At 45.1% G+C, this 16,439-nt stretch overlaps 1 protein-coding gene across 7 annotated transcripts in view; it reads left to right on the forward strand.

Annotated features, from left to right (window-relative positions):
• The window catches only part of KMT2E (lysine methyltransferase 2E (inactive)), a 141,641-nt gene that overhangs the window by 44,742 nt on the left and 80,460 nt on the right, over nucleotides 1-16,439 (forward strand). For 5 of the 7 annotated variants that reach the window (XR_008892626.1, XM_056573524.1, XM_056573523.1 and 2 more), the window contains exons 4-7: nucleotides 5,733-5,956; nucleotides 6,670-6,750; nucleotides 12,572-12,630; nucleotides 16,380-16,433. Coding sequence is in view for 6 of the 7 variants with exons in the window: in XM_056573524.1 (XP_056429499.1) it covers nucleotides 5,733-5,956; nucleotides 6,670-6,750; nucleotides 12,572-12,630; nucleotides 16,380-16,433 (418 nt within the window). In the remaining variant the exon portion in view is untranslated. The remainder of the gene's footprint in view (nucleotides 1-5,732; nucleotides 5,957-6,669; nucleotides 6,751-12,571; nucleotides 12,631-16,379; nucleotides 16,434-16,439) is intronic. The other 2 variants (XM_056573526.1, XM_056573528.1) reach the window with 1 other exon arrangement.

A 16,439-nucleotide genomic window follows, 5' to 3' on the forward strand; every position in this document is an offset into this window, starting at 1 on the left:
CCGTACTCGGGAGAAATTGCATTACAAATTTTGTGGCGCTTTTTTCCCTTTTACCTCTTGTCAAAATGAAAAGTATAGGGCAACACCAGCATGTTAGTGTAAAAAGTTTATTTTTTTACACTAACATGCTGGTGTAGACCCCAACTTCACCTTTTCATAAAGGGTGAAAGGAGAAAAAGACCCCCAAGATTTGTTAGTCAATTTCTCCCGAGTACGGCGATACCCCATATGTGACCCTAAACTGTTGCCTTGAAATACGACAGGGCTCCAAAGTGAGAGCGCCATGCGCATTTGAGGCCTGAATTAGGGATTTGCATAGGGGTGGACATAGGGGTATTCTACGCCAGCGATTTCCAAACAGGGTGCCTCCAGCTGTTGCAAAACTCCCAGCATGCCTGGACAGTCAACGGCTGTCTGGCAATACTGGGAGTTGTTGTTTTGCAACAGCTGGAGGCTCCATTTTGGAAACCGTGGCGTACCAGGCGTTTTTCATTTTTATTGGGGAGGGGCGGGGGGCTGTGTAGGGGTATGTGTATATGTAGTGTTTTTTACTTTTTATTTTATTTTGTGGTAGTGTAGTGTAGTGTAGTGTTTTTAGGGTACAGTCACACGGGCGGGGGATTACAGCGAGTTTGAGCTGCCGCGCAAAATTTGCTGCATCGCAAACTTGCAGCCTGATACTCACTGTAAGCCCCCTGCCCATGTGAGTGTACCCTGTACATTCACAGGGGGGGGGGGCTCCAGCTGTTGCAAAACTACTAATCCCAGCATACCTGAGAATGTTTGGGAGTTGTGGTTTTGCAACAGCTGGAGGCACACGGGTTGGGAAACACTGAATTAGGAAACAATGTTTCCCAACCAGTGTGCCTCCAGCTGTTGCAAAACCACAACTCCCAAACATTCTCAGGCATGCTGGGAGTAGTAGTTCGGCAACATCTTTAGAGCCAGATGTTGCCGAACTACAACTCCCAGCATGCTTGGAGTTGTAGTTTTGCAACATCTGGAGGACTACAGTTTGCAGACCACTGATACAGTGGTTCCCAATCTGTGCCCTTCCAGATGTTGCAAAACTACAACTCTCAGTATGCCAAAACTGTCCAGGCATGCTGGGAGTTGTAGTTCTGCAACATCTGAAGGGCCAGATGTTACAGAACTACAACTCCCAGCATGCCTGGACAGTAAGGGCATGCTGAGGATGTGTAGTTTTGCAACATCTGGAAGGGCACAGTGGTCTCCAAACTGTGGACCTCCAGATGTTGCAAAACTGCAACTCCCAGCATGCCCAGACGCCAAGGGCTGTCTCGGCATGCTGGGAGTTGTAGTTTACAGGGTCCTATTACAGCAATGCATGTCGCTTTACGGCGACGTGCATTGCTGTAAAGGGCCCGACCGCGGCTGAAGATCTACTCACCTGTCGCCGCCGCCGCCGTCTTCATCGTCTGGATCCGAGTCTTCAGGGACGAGGTAAGTACCGGGGCCGGTCCCCAGCACTCCCCCGTCCCCCGCCGCGTCCTCCGGTCTTCCTCCCGTCCTCTCCGGACTTTCAGGGGCCGGGCAGGACGGGAGGAAGTAACCGCCCCCCCTCCTGCGATTGGTCGGTTAACTAACCGACAGATCGCAGGGGGATCGGAGGAGGTGGCAGGCTTGCCACCTTGCTCCTATACGTTAGCATGGTCCTGGCTGTCTGTGACAGCCGGGATCATGCGAAATTACCGGGCGGTCGGGTCCCAGAGACCCGATCAGCCCGGTATCGCCGCAGATCGCAAGGGCGATTTCCCTTGCGATTTGCGGCGATCGCCGACATGGGGGGCCTACATGGCCCCCCTCGGCGTTTGCCCTGGATGCCTGCTGAAGGATTTCAGCAGGCATCCAGTTCCGATCTCTGCCCGGCGAGCGGCAGAGACCGGAAAACGCCATGACGTATGCATACGTCATGGGTCCTTAAGACCCAGGGTGTGAAGACGTATGCATACGTCATGGGTCCTGAACAGGTTAAAAAACAAGCCTCATATGGGTCTGTAGATGGGCAATTATAGGACGAGGAGGAAAAAAACAAAAGTGCAGAAACTAATAAAGATCCTATTTTTGTACTATTTTTTGGTTGAAATTATTTTGTCTACCAGGACAAGTAGATTGTTCCGCTTTTGTCCCTTTGACAAGTAGTTTATTTTTTTTCCACACCCCTGGTATACTCAACTTAGCAGTTAGATCATAGTAGGCCAGCTACTTAAATGGTACCAGTTTCTTTTAAAAACCTCTGACGTATCGGTAGTTTTGATTGGTGTGGGTCTGGGTGCTGAGACCCCCTCTCATCCCTAAAACAAACAGGCAGCAGTGCTCAGCTAAGCTCTGTTCCTTTTTTTTTTCTAATAGTTACTGTTCTGCTAGTATTATACAGATTGACCGGAGGCCCATAGACCTTGTGTGGGCTTTGTCATTCCATGTGCCACTCACAGGACACAGCCAAACGATAATTAAAAATGCCCAGTTGTCTTATGGATTGATTGTGGATCTCAGCACCTATATGTGGAAATCAAAAGCACTTCTTTAAATGCTAATTCATACACAAAATTATATTTAGTAAGAATTATAATGGCAAAAAAGTTAACATGTATGCAACTCTGTATTTAATTATGATAGATATTAGTTGTCAGGGTATTTCATATAGACATTTCGATCATCTCCACTGCATGGACAAATATACAAGACAAGGTCAATGAAATGTTCTTTTCTTTATTAATTATATACCAGCATGCCTCAAATTTATCAGTTGGCTAGAGTTGACTCTGTCAATGCCCAGAGTCTGATTTCTTCTTATGAAATAAATACACGTGTTCAAAAATTTGTGTTCATAAATATGAATTTGTAAATACGTTTGCATACACAGGAGTTCTGTTGGTTTCTACATGTTGAAATACCTCAGAAATAGGTATACATTTTTTTTTTTTTTTTTTAGACAGTTTTTAAAGGGACTCTGCACCTATTCTGTACTTTATTTTCTCCTCATGCATTTGTAAGCTTATAGCACTGGAATGCAAAAGTCTACGTAGTCTTCATTATGTCACTGAGCTAGTAGCCCTCTCTATGCATCAGAATGATCAGTTTGCAGGTATACACTTAGGGGATGCATGTGAGTAGAAAGATACAGATTGCAGATTCAAAGCAAGTCTTTTGAACTGTTTACTGTAGTTTAGGGAGTCATTTAACAGATTTTACAGCCTCCAGTGTCTTCCACCAGCACAGGGATTTCTTCTGCTGCCAGTGCCATGATTAACACCATTGCTGCCAAAATGTGCAGTCTGACTTCACCTTAGACCTGTCTCACACACTGCCCTGACCTCATAGGTTTACTAAGGGAACCTGTCAAGCTGGATTTGCTACCCTCCAACTCTCCAACCCCCAGGGCAGCATAATATAGCTGTCACTAGTGCCAGCATGTATAGTACTTTACAAGCACTTATATTTTAAATTACACCCAGCACTGCCAGAGATTAGACCAGCATATTCATTAGGTGCTGCTGTCACTGGCCAGCAAGTCATGATTGACATATTTTTCCCTATCACTGCATAGGGAGAAGTCTATCAAGTGAGCAACAGCTAGTGAATATGCTGGACTAATCTCTGGCCACACTGGGCAGTTGCATTCTGGGTTTTTCAAAATGAGGTTGTCCCCAGCTTTTCATAAAAGCCTTAATAAAAGCATGCAGTAGTAAGCCAGTGAACTATAATAATAGTGGAAACTGAACTTTAAGATTACGTACACATGTACAGTCTACCCGCGGGTTTCCCGCTGTGGGTTTGAAAAAAAAGTAATTGCTTTATTTACTGATATGCCATCCTTTTACAAGTATTTTGGGAAATGTCTTTGTAATACCTGTAATCCTGACGGTTTAGCACCTTTGGTACCATGGTCATAAGCCACTGCAGCATCTAAGTAATTGGACAGAGGGAGGGCGTTGTCTGTCACCCCATCATGCTTTCAGGATGTTGATGGGTCAAGGCAGCTAGGATCCTACCAAAGGACCACACGTCTGCCATGTCATCCTGCCTGCAAGGAAACATGTACACTGTTATTCAGAAATTTTGCAGTGTATTATATGATGGGTTCTGTGATCTCATGAACAGACAATTCCCCTTACCACAATACGTCGTTTATAAATGGCGCAGCGGCACAGCAGGGGTATGAAGTGAGCTCAGAAGCTGAGCTCACACCGTTAACCCTTTGATCACAGCGTCTAAAAGTGCTGAAATCGGCTCCGCTGAGCAGCTGGGAACAGCTGGGACCATCACAGGGAAATCGCGATGTCCCTTCCCTGCTGTCCGATCCGTGCTCCTTTGCTGCAGCCAGCCTTTGCAGGCTGTAACAATTGAGCAATGTAAACACTAATCAATGCTCTCTTATGGAGCAGCATTGATCATTGTATGCAATTGGAATATTGCATGTAATAGTCTCCTATGGGGACTAAAGAATGTTGAATAAAATATTTTTTTTTTAAAGTTAATTATAATGAATTAACCCCTTCCCTAAAAAAGTTTGAATTGCCCGATTTTCCCATTTTTTTTAAATAAAATTGTGATAAAAAATAAATATAAACATATGTGATATCGCTGCGTGCGTAAATGTCCGAACTGTTAACTATTAAAACATTAATTTAATGGCTTAAACATTTAAAAAAAAGTCAGGAATTGCGTATTTTGATTGCCTCTTATACTTGCTTTTTATTTTCAAAAAAACCCCATCAAATATTGTTCTAATCGTATGGACCTACAGAATAGCTATGTCATTTGTATCAAAAAGTGAAACTGACCCCCCCCCCCCCCCCCCCAAAAAAAAAAAAAGTAGCTAAATTGATTTATTTTTTTAGTTTTTCAATTTCTTTACACAAATATTTTTTTCTTTCATTTCGCTGTAGATTTGGTGGTAAAATTAGGGTTGTCATTACAAAGTATAGTTGGTGACGCAAAAAAAAGCCCTTATATGGGTCTGTAAAATTGAAAGCGTTATGGCTTTTAGAAGACCAAGAGGAAAAAACTGCAAGTGCAAAATAAGAAAACAAAAAAAACAATAAATCGTGTCCTTAAGAGGTTAATAGGTCTTGAGTATTTTTATTTTATTTTTTGAGCAAAAAACTAAATTGAGATTAAAATTAGGAATTGTCCTAGATTTGAGAAAAAATTTTCATACATTTACACTGTCTTGTTACATTGTTTGGAAGACCAGAGAAGGCTTGCTAAGTAGTAATGGATGTGAACACCGCAGTCAATTTATGTAGGTTTGTGCTTGACAAAATACACATATTCAGCCATTGTAAGATTTTACCATTAACAGTGCATGTTCTGACTAGCATATTTTTCCCTGTTCTGTGAATGTCTACAAATTATTTAAAGGGGTACTCCGGCCCTAAGAAATCTTATCCCCTATCCAAAGGATAGGGGATAAGATGTCTAACCCCGGGGGTCCCGCCGCTAGGGACCCCCGCAATCACGATACTCTGACCCCATGGTCGGCACCGGCAGTTTATGAGCTGGCAGCGCGGCGTGCAGCTCAAAGAGGTGGGTGCCGAATCCAAGATTGTGGGACCCCCGTGGTCAGACATCTTATTTCCTATCCTTTTGGATAGGGGATAAGATGTCTTAGGGCCGGAGTACCCCTTTAAGTGAAGTGTGTCCATTAGGCATGCATTGTACAGGCAAAAAACCTTAGTCTGTTTTTATTTATATTTTAAATCCAGGATCACAACTATGGTGCTCGCCCTCCACCAACGCCTCCAGCATCTCCGCCTCCTGTTCTTATCAAAAACGAAGTTAACATATTTACTACTCCGCATTTTGATGAGACATCAAGTGCTACGACAATCAGCACTTCAGAAGATGGAAGCTATGGAACTGATGTCACACGATGTATTTGTGGTTTTACCCATGATGATGGGTACATGATTTGTTGTGACAAATGCAGGTATGTCTCTAGATTAGACTAGATGTTTGTTTATTTATTTAATTTTATATGTATTCTAGACAAATTTGAGTTTTTGTATTTTCCCTAATTTCTAATTGGAAATTCTTAGAAAGCTTTTGTTGAAGTAGTGGTCTCATTTGCTAGTATGAAAATGCAAGAAATAGCTGAACGTAAGTAGTTCCCTGTGTTTTTTTTTATTTTTATTTTTTTTAATGCGTGTTTCCTATGGGACTTCTGATTCACTAAGGGTCTGTTCACACGGGTGGAATTTCCGCTTGCGGAATTTCTGCTCAAATGAAAGCCCAATAGAATTCCATGGGATTCCACACTTCTGAATTTATACATGTGGAATTTCCACAAGAATTCCACACCAATTGCACACTAAATCCGCACAAGCCAGAAACCACCCAAGGAAACGGAAGTGTAATTGGTGCGGAAATTCTGCCCGTTTGAATAGACCCAAAGTGTTTCTACACAAGATCTTCCTGTGCGGCTTCCTGGAAACAAGGTTTGGCTCGCTGTGGAGCAGCTATAAGCATATGTTAGAATCTATGTTGTGGACCATCAGTCACTATTTGGTTCACACGTCACACTTGTTTTTTTTTTTTAGCGTTAGCAGGTTTTGAGTAAAATTGTTTTTTTAAATGTCAAAACAGTTGTCTCTTTGATGATGATCTATGTACACTTAGATGATCTTAAATTTTTTCCCCCAGTGTTTGGCAGCATATAGACTGTATGGGTATTGACAGACAAAATATTCCAGACATCTACTTATGTGAGCGTTGTCAGCCTCGGTAAGATTCCCTTCTATATTCATGTAATTTATAAGCTCATAATGACAACTGTACATGACTGACCAAAATGCTAAAACACTACCGTATATACTCGAGTATAAGCCGACCCGAGTATAAGCCGAGACCCCTAATTTCAACCCAAAATCCCAGGAAAAGTTATTGACTCGAGTATAAGCCTAGGGTGGGAAATACCTCATCCCCCCCCTGTCATCATCCAGACCCGTCATTAACATCCTCATCATCATCCCCTTGTCATCATCCCACACATCCCCCCTTCATCATCCCCTTATCATCCCACACATCCCCCCTTCATCATCCCCTTATCATCCCACACATCCCCCCTTCATCATCCCCTTGTCATCATCCCACACATCCCCCCTTCATCATCCCCTTATCATCCCACACATCCCCCCTTCATCATCCCCTTGTAATCATCCCACACCCCCCCCTTCATCATCCCCACACCCCCCCCCCTTCATCATCCTCTTCTCATCATTCGCCCTCAGTGGTCTTCAACCTGCGGACCTCCAGAGGTTTCAAAACTACAACTCCCAGCAAGCCCGGGCAGCCATCGGCTGTCCGGGCTTGCTGGGAGTTGTAGTTTTGAAACCTCCGGAGGTCCGCAGGTTGAAGACCACTGCGGCCTTCAACATCATCCAGCCCCCTCTCACCCCCTTTAGTTCTGAGTACTCACCTCCGCTCGGCGCTGGTCCGGTCCTGCAGTGCTGTCCGGTGAGGAGGTGGTCCGGTGAGGAGGTGGTCCGGGCTGCTATCTTCACCGGGGGCGCCTCTTCTCCGCGCTTCCGGCCCGGAATAGAGGCGTTGCCTTAACAATGACGCAGAAGTACGTTGGCAATGAACGCACCTCTGCGTCGTTGTCACGGCAACGTGACTATTCTGAGGCCGGGCCCGAAGCGCTTAGAAGAGGCGCCCCCGGTGAAGATAGCAGCCCGGAACCACTATGCCACCGGACCACCTCCTCTCCGGACAGCCCTGCAGGACCGGACCAGCGCCGAGCGGAGGTGAGTACACAGAACTAAAGGGGGTGAGAGGGGGCTGGATGATGTTGAAGGCCGTAGTGGTCTTCAACCTGCGGACCTCCGGAGGTTTCAAAACTACAACTCCCAGCAAGCCCGGACAGCCGATGGCTGCCCGGGCTTGCTGGGAGTTGTAGTTTTGAAACCTCTGGAGGTCCGCAGGTTGAAGACAACTGCGGGTGGGGGAGTTCACTCGAGTATAAGCCGAGGGGGGTGTTTTCAGCACGAAAAATCGTGCTGAAAAACTCGGCTTATACTCGAGTATATACGGTATATGTTTTTGTTTTAGTACACAGTGTTGGGTTGAAGTTCTAGCTATCTGTTTGTTTATTTTATATACTTGCTTTTACTTTTAGTGTGGCACCTTTCAAACTCTACTCTTACCACCAGTACAGTCTGTCTACATTAGAGCTTGGACATGCATTACAATTAAAGGAGTAGTCTCATGAAAAAGGGGGGTCCCTTTGCATAAGACTCCTTTAAGTGACTGCTACTGCCAAGCTGTTGTGATGATGTGCTATTTCTCGGTCAGCTCCATTGGGGGACACAGAGACCATGGGTATATCTTGCTGCCACTAGAACTGACACTAGGCAAAGAAAGTGAGTTGGCCCCTCCTGGCAGGATATACCCCCGCCTACTAACTTTGAGCTAATCAGTTTTAGCTTAGTGTCCGTAGGAGGCAGACACAGGTCTGGAGCTCTCCAGACCTGGTCTTATGCTTTTTTATTTTCTAGTCAGGAACGTATACGTATTTTTTTTTTTTTTCTCTCTCCCTTTTTGTTTCTTTTTTTCAGGTGGGGGTTTAGGAGCATGACGCTCACTGTTCCTCCATATGCGATGAAGGGGCACAGGCATAGAGTATGCACTGTTAACCCCTTCTCGCCACCAGCCAGCACCTGGGGTTGTACCTTGGGTCCGGGTGCCCCTATTTACCTGCTCCTCTCGCTATTTCAGCTCGGCATGATGCAGGCGTTACCTAGCTTGGTGAATACGTCTCTAGGTGAGTAGTTCGAGTTACCGCGTGAGTAACTCTTTCCCTTCCCCCCCCCCCCCCCCCTTCTCTCCCCTTTCTCCCACTCCTTTCGTATCTATTCTTCTGGTGGGGGGCTGGGCTGGGCGGTTGGGAGTTTATTTTATTGGGGGGGTCTGGGGCTCATATTCCTACCAGTAGGGGGATCGTCCTATCTAGAGTCCAGGTTTTTTCCCCCGCTCGGTAATCCTGAATTCTCCAGTGGCCAATCCTTCTAGTCGGCGCTATTCTGTGCCAGGTTTTCTCAGCGGGCTGCGCTCTCACGGCTGGCAGATTAGTGACGCGGGCCGTGCGCTCTTTTTACCCACATTATGTGCGCACAGCAGCACTGGCGGCCTGGACAACCCAGGAACTTCGGACCCAGCTCCAGAAGTTTCCTTCCACCACTCCAGTCACCCTCCTAAGGTATTCGGCTCTCATGCTGAATTTAACACATTACTGGAAGCGGCATGGATGCATACAGAGAAACGGTGCAGGTGCAGTTTCCATTTTCCCAGGACTTGATTGCGAAATGGGCAACGCCGCCCACTGTGCATCCTCCAGTTTCTCGCCTGTCGGAATCGACCACTTTTCCATTGGCTGACACGGCCTCCTTTAAGGATCTGGCGGACAAGAGAATCGAGAATCTGTTGGGGCCCCTTTAGAAGAATTGCCAGTTCTTGCACTTCAACTCTCCAATGCTGGAGACAACTTGTGCTCTGCTTCCTTGCAGTCTGCCCGCTGTACGGTTTTTTGATATGATTCGTAGCTCCATGTGGCTCAAGGCCTGGGACGCTGAAACCGCTTCAAAGAAATCTTTCACAGAACATCCTTTCTCCAGGACCCGGCTCTTTGGAAAACACCTGGAGGAGATTATCTCCGATGCTACTGGAGGTAAGAGTTCCTTATTACCGCAGAATAAGTCCCACCCTATTGATTGCTACCAGAAGTCTACCTCCTTTTGGCCCTTTGGCTCGGGTCGGGCAGCCAGGCTGGTACCCTCACAGGATAGGACGGCTCCTTCCTTCAAGGCACGTCCTTCCTGGAAGTCTGAAAACTGCTCAGGCCGCTTTGCAGCCAAGTCAGGCACCGGAAATTCTTTTCGGGTGTGTGGTCGTTTGTCCCTAATCCGGGACGTTTGGCTTGCTCAGGTGCAAGACTCTTGGGTCCGAGATGTAGTTTCCAGTGGCTATCTGATCGAGTTTGTTTCCTTTCCAAGGGACCGCTTTTTTCGTTCCCTTCCTCCCCATTCTCCTTCCTTAGCGGCGTTTTTTTGGGTTGCACTTCGGACCCTTCTCGCTCAGGGAGTGATCATCCCAGTTCCTCCCGAGAAGTGTTTTTCGGGGTTCTACTCAAATCTTTAAGAAAGGGGGCTCCATCTGCCCTATTTGGTCCTGCATCAGGACAAAGTTGTTTTCCAGCCATCCCCAACTTTTTACCTAAGGTGGTCTCCTTTCACCTAAATGAGGATATTGTCCTCCCTTCCTTTTGCTCCTCTCCATCCCATCCCAGGGAACGCTTGCTTCATTGTCTTGACGTGGTTCAGGCTTTCAGAATCTACCTTTCGGTCACTTCCTCTTTCCGTCTGTGTGACGCCTTCTTTGTGCTTCCGCAGGGTCATTGTAAGGGACTTTCCGCTTCCAAGGCGACCATTTCGCGGTGGATTCGTTCCGCCATCTCGGAAGCTTACCGCTTCAAAAGGAAGATTCCGACCCTTCAGGGACCTGGCTGATTCCACTCGTTCCGTTGGAGCTCCTGGGCTCTCAGCAACAGGGCTTCGGCCTATCAGATTTTACCAGGTGTACACATATGCATTTGCTGATGCTGGCTTGGGTCGCAAGGTGTTTTAGGCGGCTGTGGTCCAGCCTTCCACCTGATTTGCTTGGGTTCTCTCCCACCCTGTGGACTTCTTTGGTACGTCCCACGGTCTCTGTGTCCCCCCAATGGAGCCGACCGAGAAAAGTAGAATTTTTTATGCTTACCGTAAAATCTTTCTTGGAGGATCCTCGGGGAAACAGCACCCACCCATTTGTTCTGGTGTCCGTGGTTTGGTTGCCTGTCCGGGGGTTGATTCGATTATTTCTTGTCTGGTGTCCCTCAGACAGTTACTGGTTTTCCTTCTGTCAGTCCTCTCCTACTGCTTTGGGACTAAACTGATTTGCTAAGAGTCTGTAGACAGGGCATATCCTGCCTAGTGGCAGCCTCCTAGTGGCAGCAGGATATACCCACGGTCTCTGTCTGCCCCCCCCCCCCCCCAATGGGTTCTCCGAGAAAAAGAATTTACCGTAAGCATAAAAAAATCTACTTTCTTATGGTGTTCATGGAATGTCACTGCGCTGAAGTGGCATGAGATTTAAAGAGCAACACTCATGATATCTGGGTGCAATAACCTGCACACAGCCTTTGTACTGTGTGCAGGTGGTGTGTATAGCAATGTTTTTACCTAATATTTGCAGGCTTTCATGAACCCAAAAAATGCTTTTGATCAAAGCCACTGATGGTCGGATAGGCGTGGCACGAGGTACACGATGCCCTGCCGCCGCCACGCCCACCCCCTTTATGTCAACGCTGGGACCGCTGTGTGATTGACACACAAGTTCCAGCGCATGCGCCCTTCAGCTCATCTAACGTGCACTCCCCCAGCGAGCGCTCGCTCCTGCCGCAGTCTTCCTCCTCAGTGCATCTGTGCAGTGCTAGGTGCAGAGAGCGCGCTTCCTCTCTGCCCCTAGTATCGGGAACTGTCCTGCTTGCGCGCGCGTCTCCACCAGAGAGAAGATAACGGGCACGAGTATAATAACCAGCCAAAAAAAGGCGAGCTGAAGGGCGCATGCGCTGGGACCTGTGTCAATCACACAGCGGTCCCAGCGCTGACATACTGGGGGTGGGCGGGGCATCGCATACCCTGCGCCACGCCTATCCGACAGTCAGTGGCTTTGATCCAAAGCATTTTTTGGGGTCATGAAAACCTGCAAATATTTCTATACACACACCAAATGCACACAGTACAAAGGCTGCAGGTTATTGCACCCAGATTTCTTGACAGTTGCGCTTTAAAGGGGTTGTCCAGAATTAGATAAAAGGCTGCTTCTTGCTTGCAAAAATAGCATCACTCCACAGGTTGTCTGGTACTGCAGTTTAGCACCTTTTTGAAGTGAATCTGATTGAGCTTCATACTCCACACAACCTGTGGGCAAGAGTGGCACTGTTTTTGCAAAAAGGATGCAGCGGTTTTCTAATCTTGGAAATCCCTTTTAAAAGGTATCAACTTTTTGTGTGTGTGTAAATGATGTCATGAAGTTTATTATAAGTTTATATAAAACTTGAATAATAGTTGTGTAAAGGAGATTTGAAACAGTTAGGTTTTGATCAGAATTCATTGTTAATGCCACAAAATTGCTTGGGCCACATTCACACCTGCGTTGGCGCTCCATTCGGGGAGCTCAGTTGCAGAATTAATTTAATTAGCGGGACCTGAACAATTCTGCAAGCAGTTATAATTTTTTTTCCGGCAATCCTTTGGTGACTGACGTGCAATGGACCTGCCCCGCTCTTTTTTTTTTTTTTTCTTTCTTTTTTTTTTTTCTTTCTTCCTTCTCTCTCACCCCAAATGGAGTGTGTGACTGACGCTCTAAACAGTGCCTCTGACGAATGAATTCTAAACAGAAGCATTAGAATTGTCAGACCTTCGTCAAACTGAGTTCACAACTTAATATTTCTGATTTTCTTTTCTTTACTTTTATTAAAATGCTAATAAACTTTTTTTTTTGCTGACAGAGCTCTGGACAGAGAGAGAGCAATATTGCTGCAACAAAGAAAACGAGAGCATTTGTCAGGTAAAGTAATGTTATATATATAATATATCTCCATCTATCTTTCTATATATCTAGAGAGAGAGAGAGAGAGAGAGAGTTTATAATTTTTATTTATTTGTCAGGTCCTCTGAAATGGTGTAAATTTATACACTTTCCTATAATTTTCTTTTGCTAATGGCTCACTAATGTAAAGCCTTAAAAATATGCATATTGAAGGTTTTAATTGCTTTTACATAAGCAAAATAACGTAAAGGACCTAGGGGTATTTTTTTTTCTTTTTTTTTTCTTATATGTTTGTTTTTGGACTAAAACGCATAAGGAGATTGTCATTTGTGAATGGGTCACTTTCTGGAATTCACTAGTTTTCCCTGCTGTCTTACTGTTAAAGGGGGCAATTCCAATAACATATTAGAGATTTTCTATTAACAATGCATTAAAATGACATTGTTTGCTGATAAATTCTTCCAATGGTTTTAGTCACTTGTACAACCTTTTGACATGTCGTCCAGACATGAAAAGTTTAGATTACACTGGGTCTCAGTCCTGAGACTCACTGTGATTGTAAATTATCACTTGCCGCCCAGCCAACTGATGTGCTCCTTAGACTATAATGGAGCCAATCAATTGGAACCGGCGGCCACAGTTATTAATAACATTGGAAGGGGTCTCAGCACTTTTGTCAAAAGTTTAATTTGATGAAAGTAAGGATATGAAACACTTTAGGAAACCTATGTTATTTAGCTGTTAATAGGTTTTATTATCTATAGCTGCAACATATAAATTCATAAGATGAATTTTGCACACAATTGACAAAAAATTTTTTTCCCCCTAAATAGCATTTAGTTTCTTGCATTTGTTAAAGGGAATCTGCCAGTAGATGTCTCCAACCCTGTCTGTTTTAAAATTCTACTTCCAAAAAATGTATTCTTCCTTAATGACACAGATCTTATAAAATCACAATTTATTTCCTAGACTCTAAGCAGAGTGCACCGCCACCCCCACCGCCAGTCTTAATAGGACAGCTTTATGTCTGTATACAGTATAAGTAGAAAGTTGTCAATGAGTGGGGGAAGGGTGATATGTTGAGCATGCCCATATCATGGGGAGGACTAGTGCACTGCCCTGGGTTTCTTTTTAAAGGGGTACTCACCTATCTTATCCCCTATCCAAAGGATGTCCAACCCCCCACAATTTTAGGGCCGGCACCGCAGCGTTCTGAACATGGAAGTTTGGAGCTTCTGTGTTCCTGACGTCACGCCACCCCTCCTCCATTCGTGTCTATGGGAGGGGGCATGATGGCTAGTACACAGCCATCATCCCATAGACAGAAATGAAGAGGGTGTGATGGCTGTGGTCACCAGTCATCTGCCATGTAGCGTGGGTCCACTCTGTGCACCGGGTGATTGGGGTACCCCACCGCCGATCAGACATCTTTATCCCCCCCTATCCTTTGGATTAGATGTCTAGGGGCGGAGTACCCTTTAAGATAAGCATGAATATTAACCCCTTAAAGGGTTAATTATGGGTCTGTAGATGGAAATATAAGAGTTATGAATTTTAGAAGGCGAGGAGGAAAAAACAAAAAAATGCTAAATTTAAAATTGGCCTGGTCCTTAAGGTTAAAATGGGCTTGGTACTTAAGTGGTTAAAGATTCACTCCAGTGATGCAATCTCCTATGCTCTCCACTGTTTGGCATTGAGAGATATAGCTCCTGCTGGTGTTTGGGTTGTCCTCCCAGGGAGTTCCCTGCACCAATCCTATACTTTTCTAATAAATGGATCTAATTCCGGTAACTTGCTGGGCATCATGTTATAGCCTCTGAAACCCATCCGCCTGGTGTGTGATGCATCTCTCGGCGCCATAAAGTGGAGATCTTACATGACCCCATGACTGGACTGACACATTTAGGACTGCTGCATAAATACAATGTGAGTAATACATACCTTGAATTGGGGTCTTGCTAAATAGTTTATTTTACCGTCAGAGCTTCCTAAACTTGGTGACTGTTTGTGTAAATTAACATACAGCAGTGTGTAGATATTAAATTATAGTGTTTAATTAAATTGTGGACCTGTAACAATAAACCTTTGTAAAAACTTAGTTGATCTTTTGATTTGTATTCTAAAATACATTCAAAGTGCAAAAAACTATGCAGTATTTGAAAAAGCTTGTTTTGAACCAAAGCAAAAAATAAAATGAAGACTGTTCCTTATCACTGAACACTTTTTAGTATAAAGTAAATATAAAACATAGTCTATTATAATGTTGGTTATTAGTTTGCATATTTGATCATAAAAAAAGATATTCCCCTGTAAACAAACAAATTTAGTATTATGCATACTTAAAGGGCAACTGCAGTGGTAAACATTAATATATTCCCGGGCCTCAAAAATAAACAAAATAAACTCGTACATACCTTCCTACGAGCCCCCGTTGGTCCGGCACAGGCCTCGCGGTCCGGCAGTGCTAACGTCATTCCACTTCCTGGGACAGGGACACCGCAGAGCCGTCGGCGTATGTCCCGCCCCGGTCGGTGATAGGCTGAGCCCACTGTCATGTAAGAAGCCGGCCAGAGCTCCTTACATGACAGTGGGCTCAGCCTATCACAGGCCGGGGCGGGACATCGCCACGGCCTGTGATACGCCAACGCCTCTGCGGCATCTCCGTCCCCAGGAAGTGGAATGACGTCAGCACTGCCGTACCGTGAGGCCTGTGCCGGACCAACGGGGGCTCGTAGGAAGGTATGTACGCGTTTATTTTGTTTTTTGAGGCACGGGCATATGTAAATGTTTACCACTGCAGTTGTCCTTTTAAAGGGTTTTTCTGGCTAATATTGCTGATCAGCAGGGTACTGACACCTATCACCCCTACACTCGATCAGCTGTTTGGCACATGCAATCCACAGTAAATGGGCCTGAAGCAGTTGGCTCCATTTACTGTGTGGTGACCAGGCCTGGTTACTACAGTTAAGCTTCAACTTGAATGAGAGCTGAACTGCAGTAATGTGGCATCACTGCTACTTGGTGAAAGGAGCTAACTGCTTCCAGCTCCGTTCACTGTTATTTTGGTTCTGAACAGTTGATTAGCTGGAGTGCACCTTGCCAGTCAGCGGGTTATAGCCTGTCCTGGGGGTATAGGCCATCAATCATGTGAGCCTAGAAAACACATCAATGTATATGCTGTGGGGAATGCTGTTCTCTGGGCTACAGCAGAGGCTTAGTAATAGTATATACGATGCAAAGTTTGCACATGTCTAATTCTTTTTTTTTTTGTTTTGTTTTTTTACTCACAACTGCAGTGACAGTACATCCTTTTCAAGATGATTCACATCATAGACCTTGGTGGCATATTGCTAGAATATGCAGCCAATCACTGATCAGTGATGTAGTTCCTGATGGTCAGCACAACAGAGCTGCTTGCCACTTTGGCTCTGCCATACTTTGTTTAGATGGCCACAAGTATGACCGACCTGGGGGACGACAATAAATAGTGGGACATCGATTTCTCAGTGATATGCTGCTAATGTCTGTGATGAGACACCACCGTGAGACCTCAGCATGGCTGGTTTGCCACTTGATGATAGAAGTAGATCATCTTCATAGCTGGGACAATGGTGAAGCCTATTAAGGAGAGGCAATAATTTCTTTGCCATTTTGTGAACAGATCAATCTGGTCATGCTCGGAGGCAAAGAGTGTTTAGTGCACTTATAATGTTATTTATTGAGTGCCACATACCTTTTGGGCTATAACTTTTGTGACTCTAATGCAGATGATCTTCAAACCTGCTACAATGGTAGAGGCAACAACGGAAGTCTTTTATCTGGTAGGT

Source organism: Hyla sarda, chromosome 4 (assembly GCF_029499605.1).
Source record: "Hyla sarda isolate aHylSar1 chromosome 4, aHylSar1.hap1, whole genome shotgun sequence".
NCBI lineage: Eukaryota > Metazoa > Chordata > Amphibia > Anura > Hylidae > Hyla > Hyla sarda.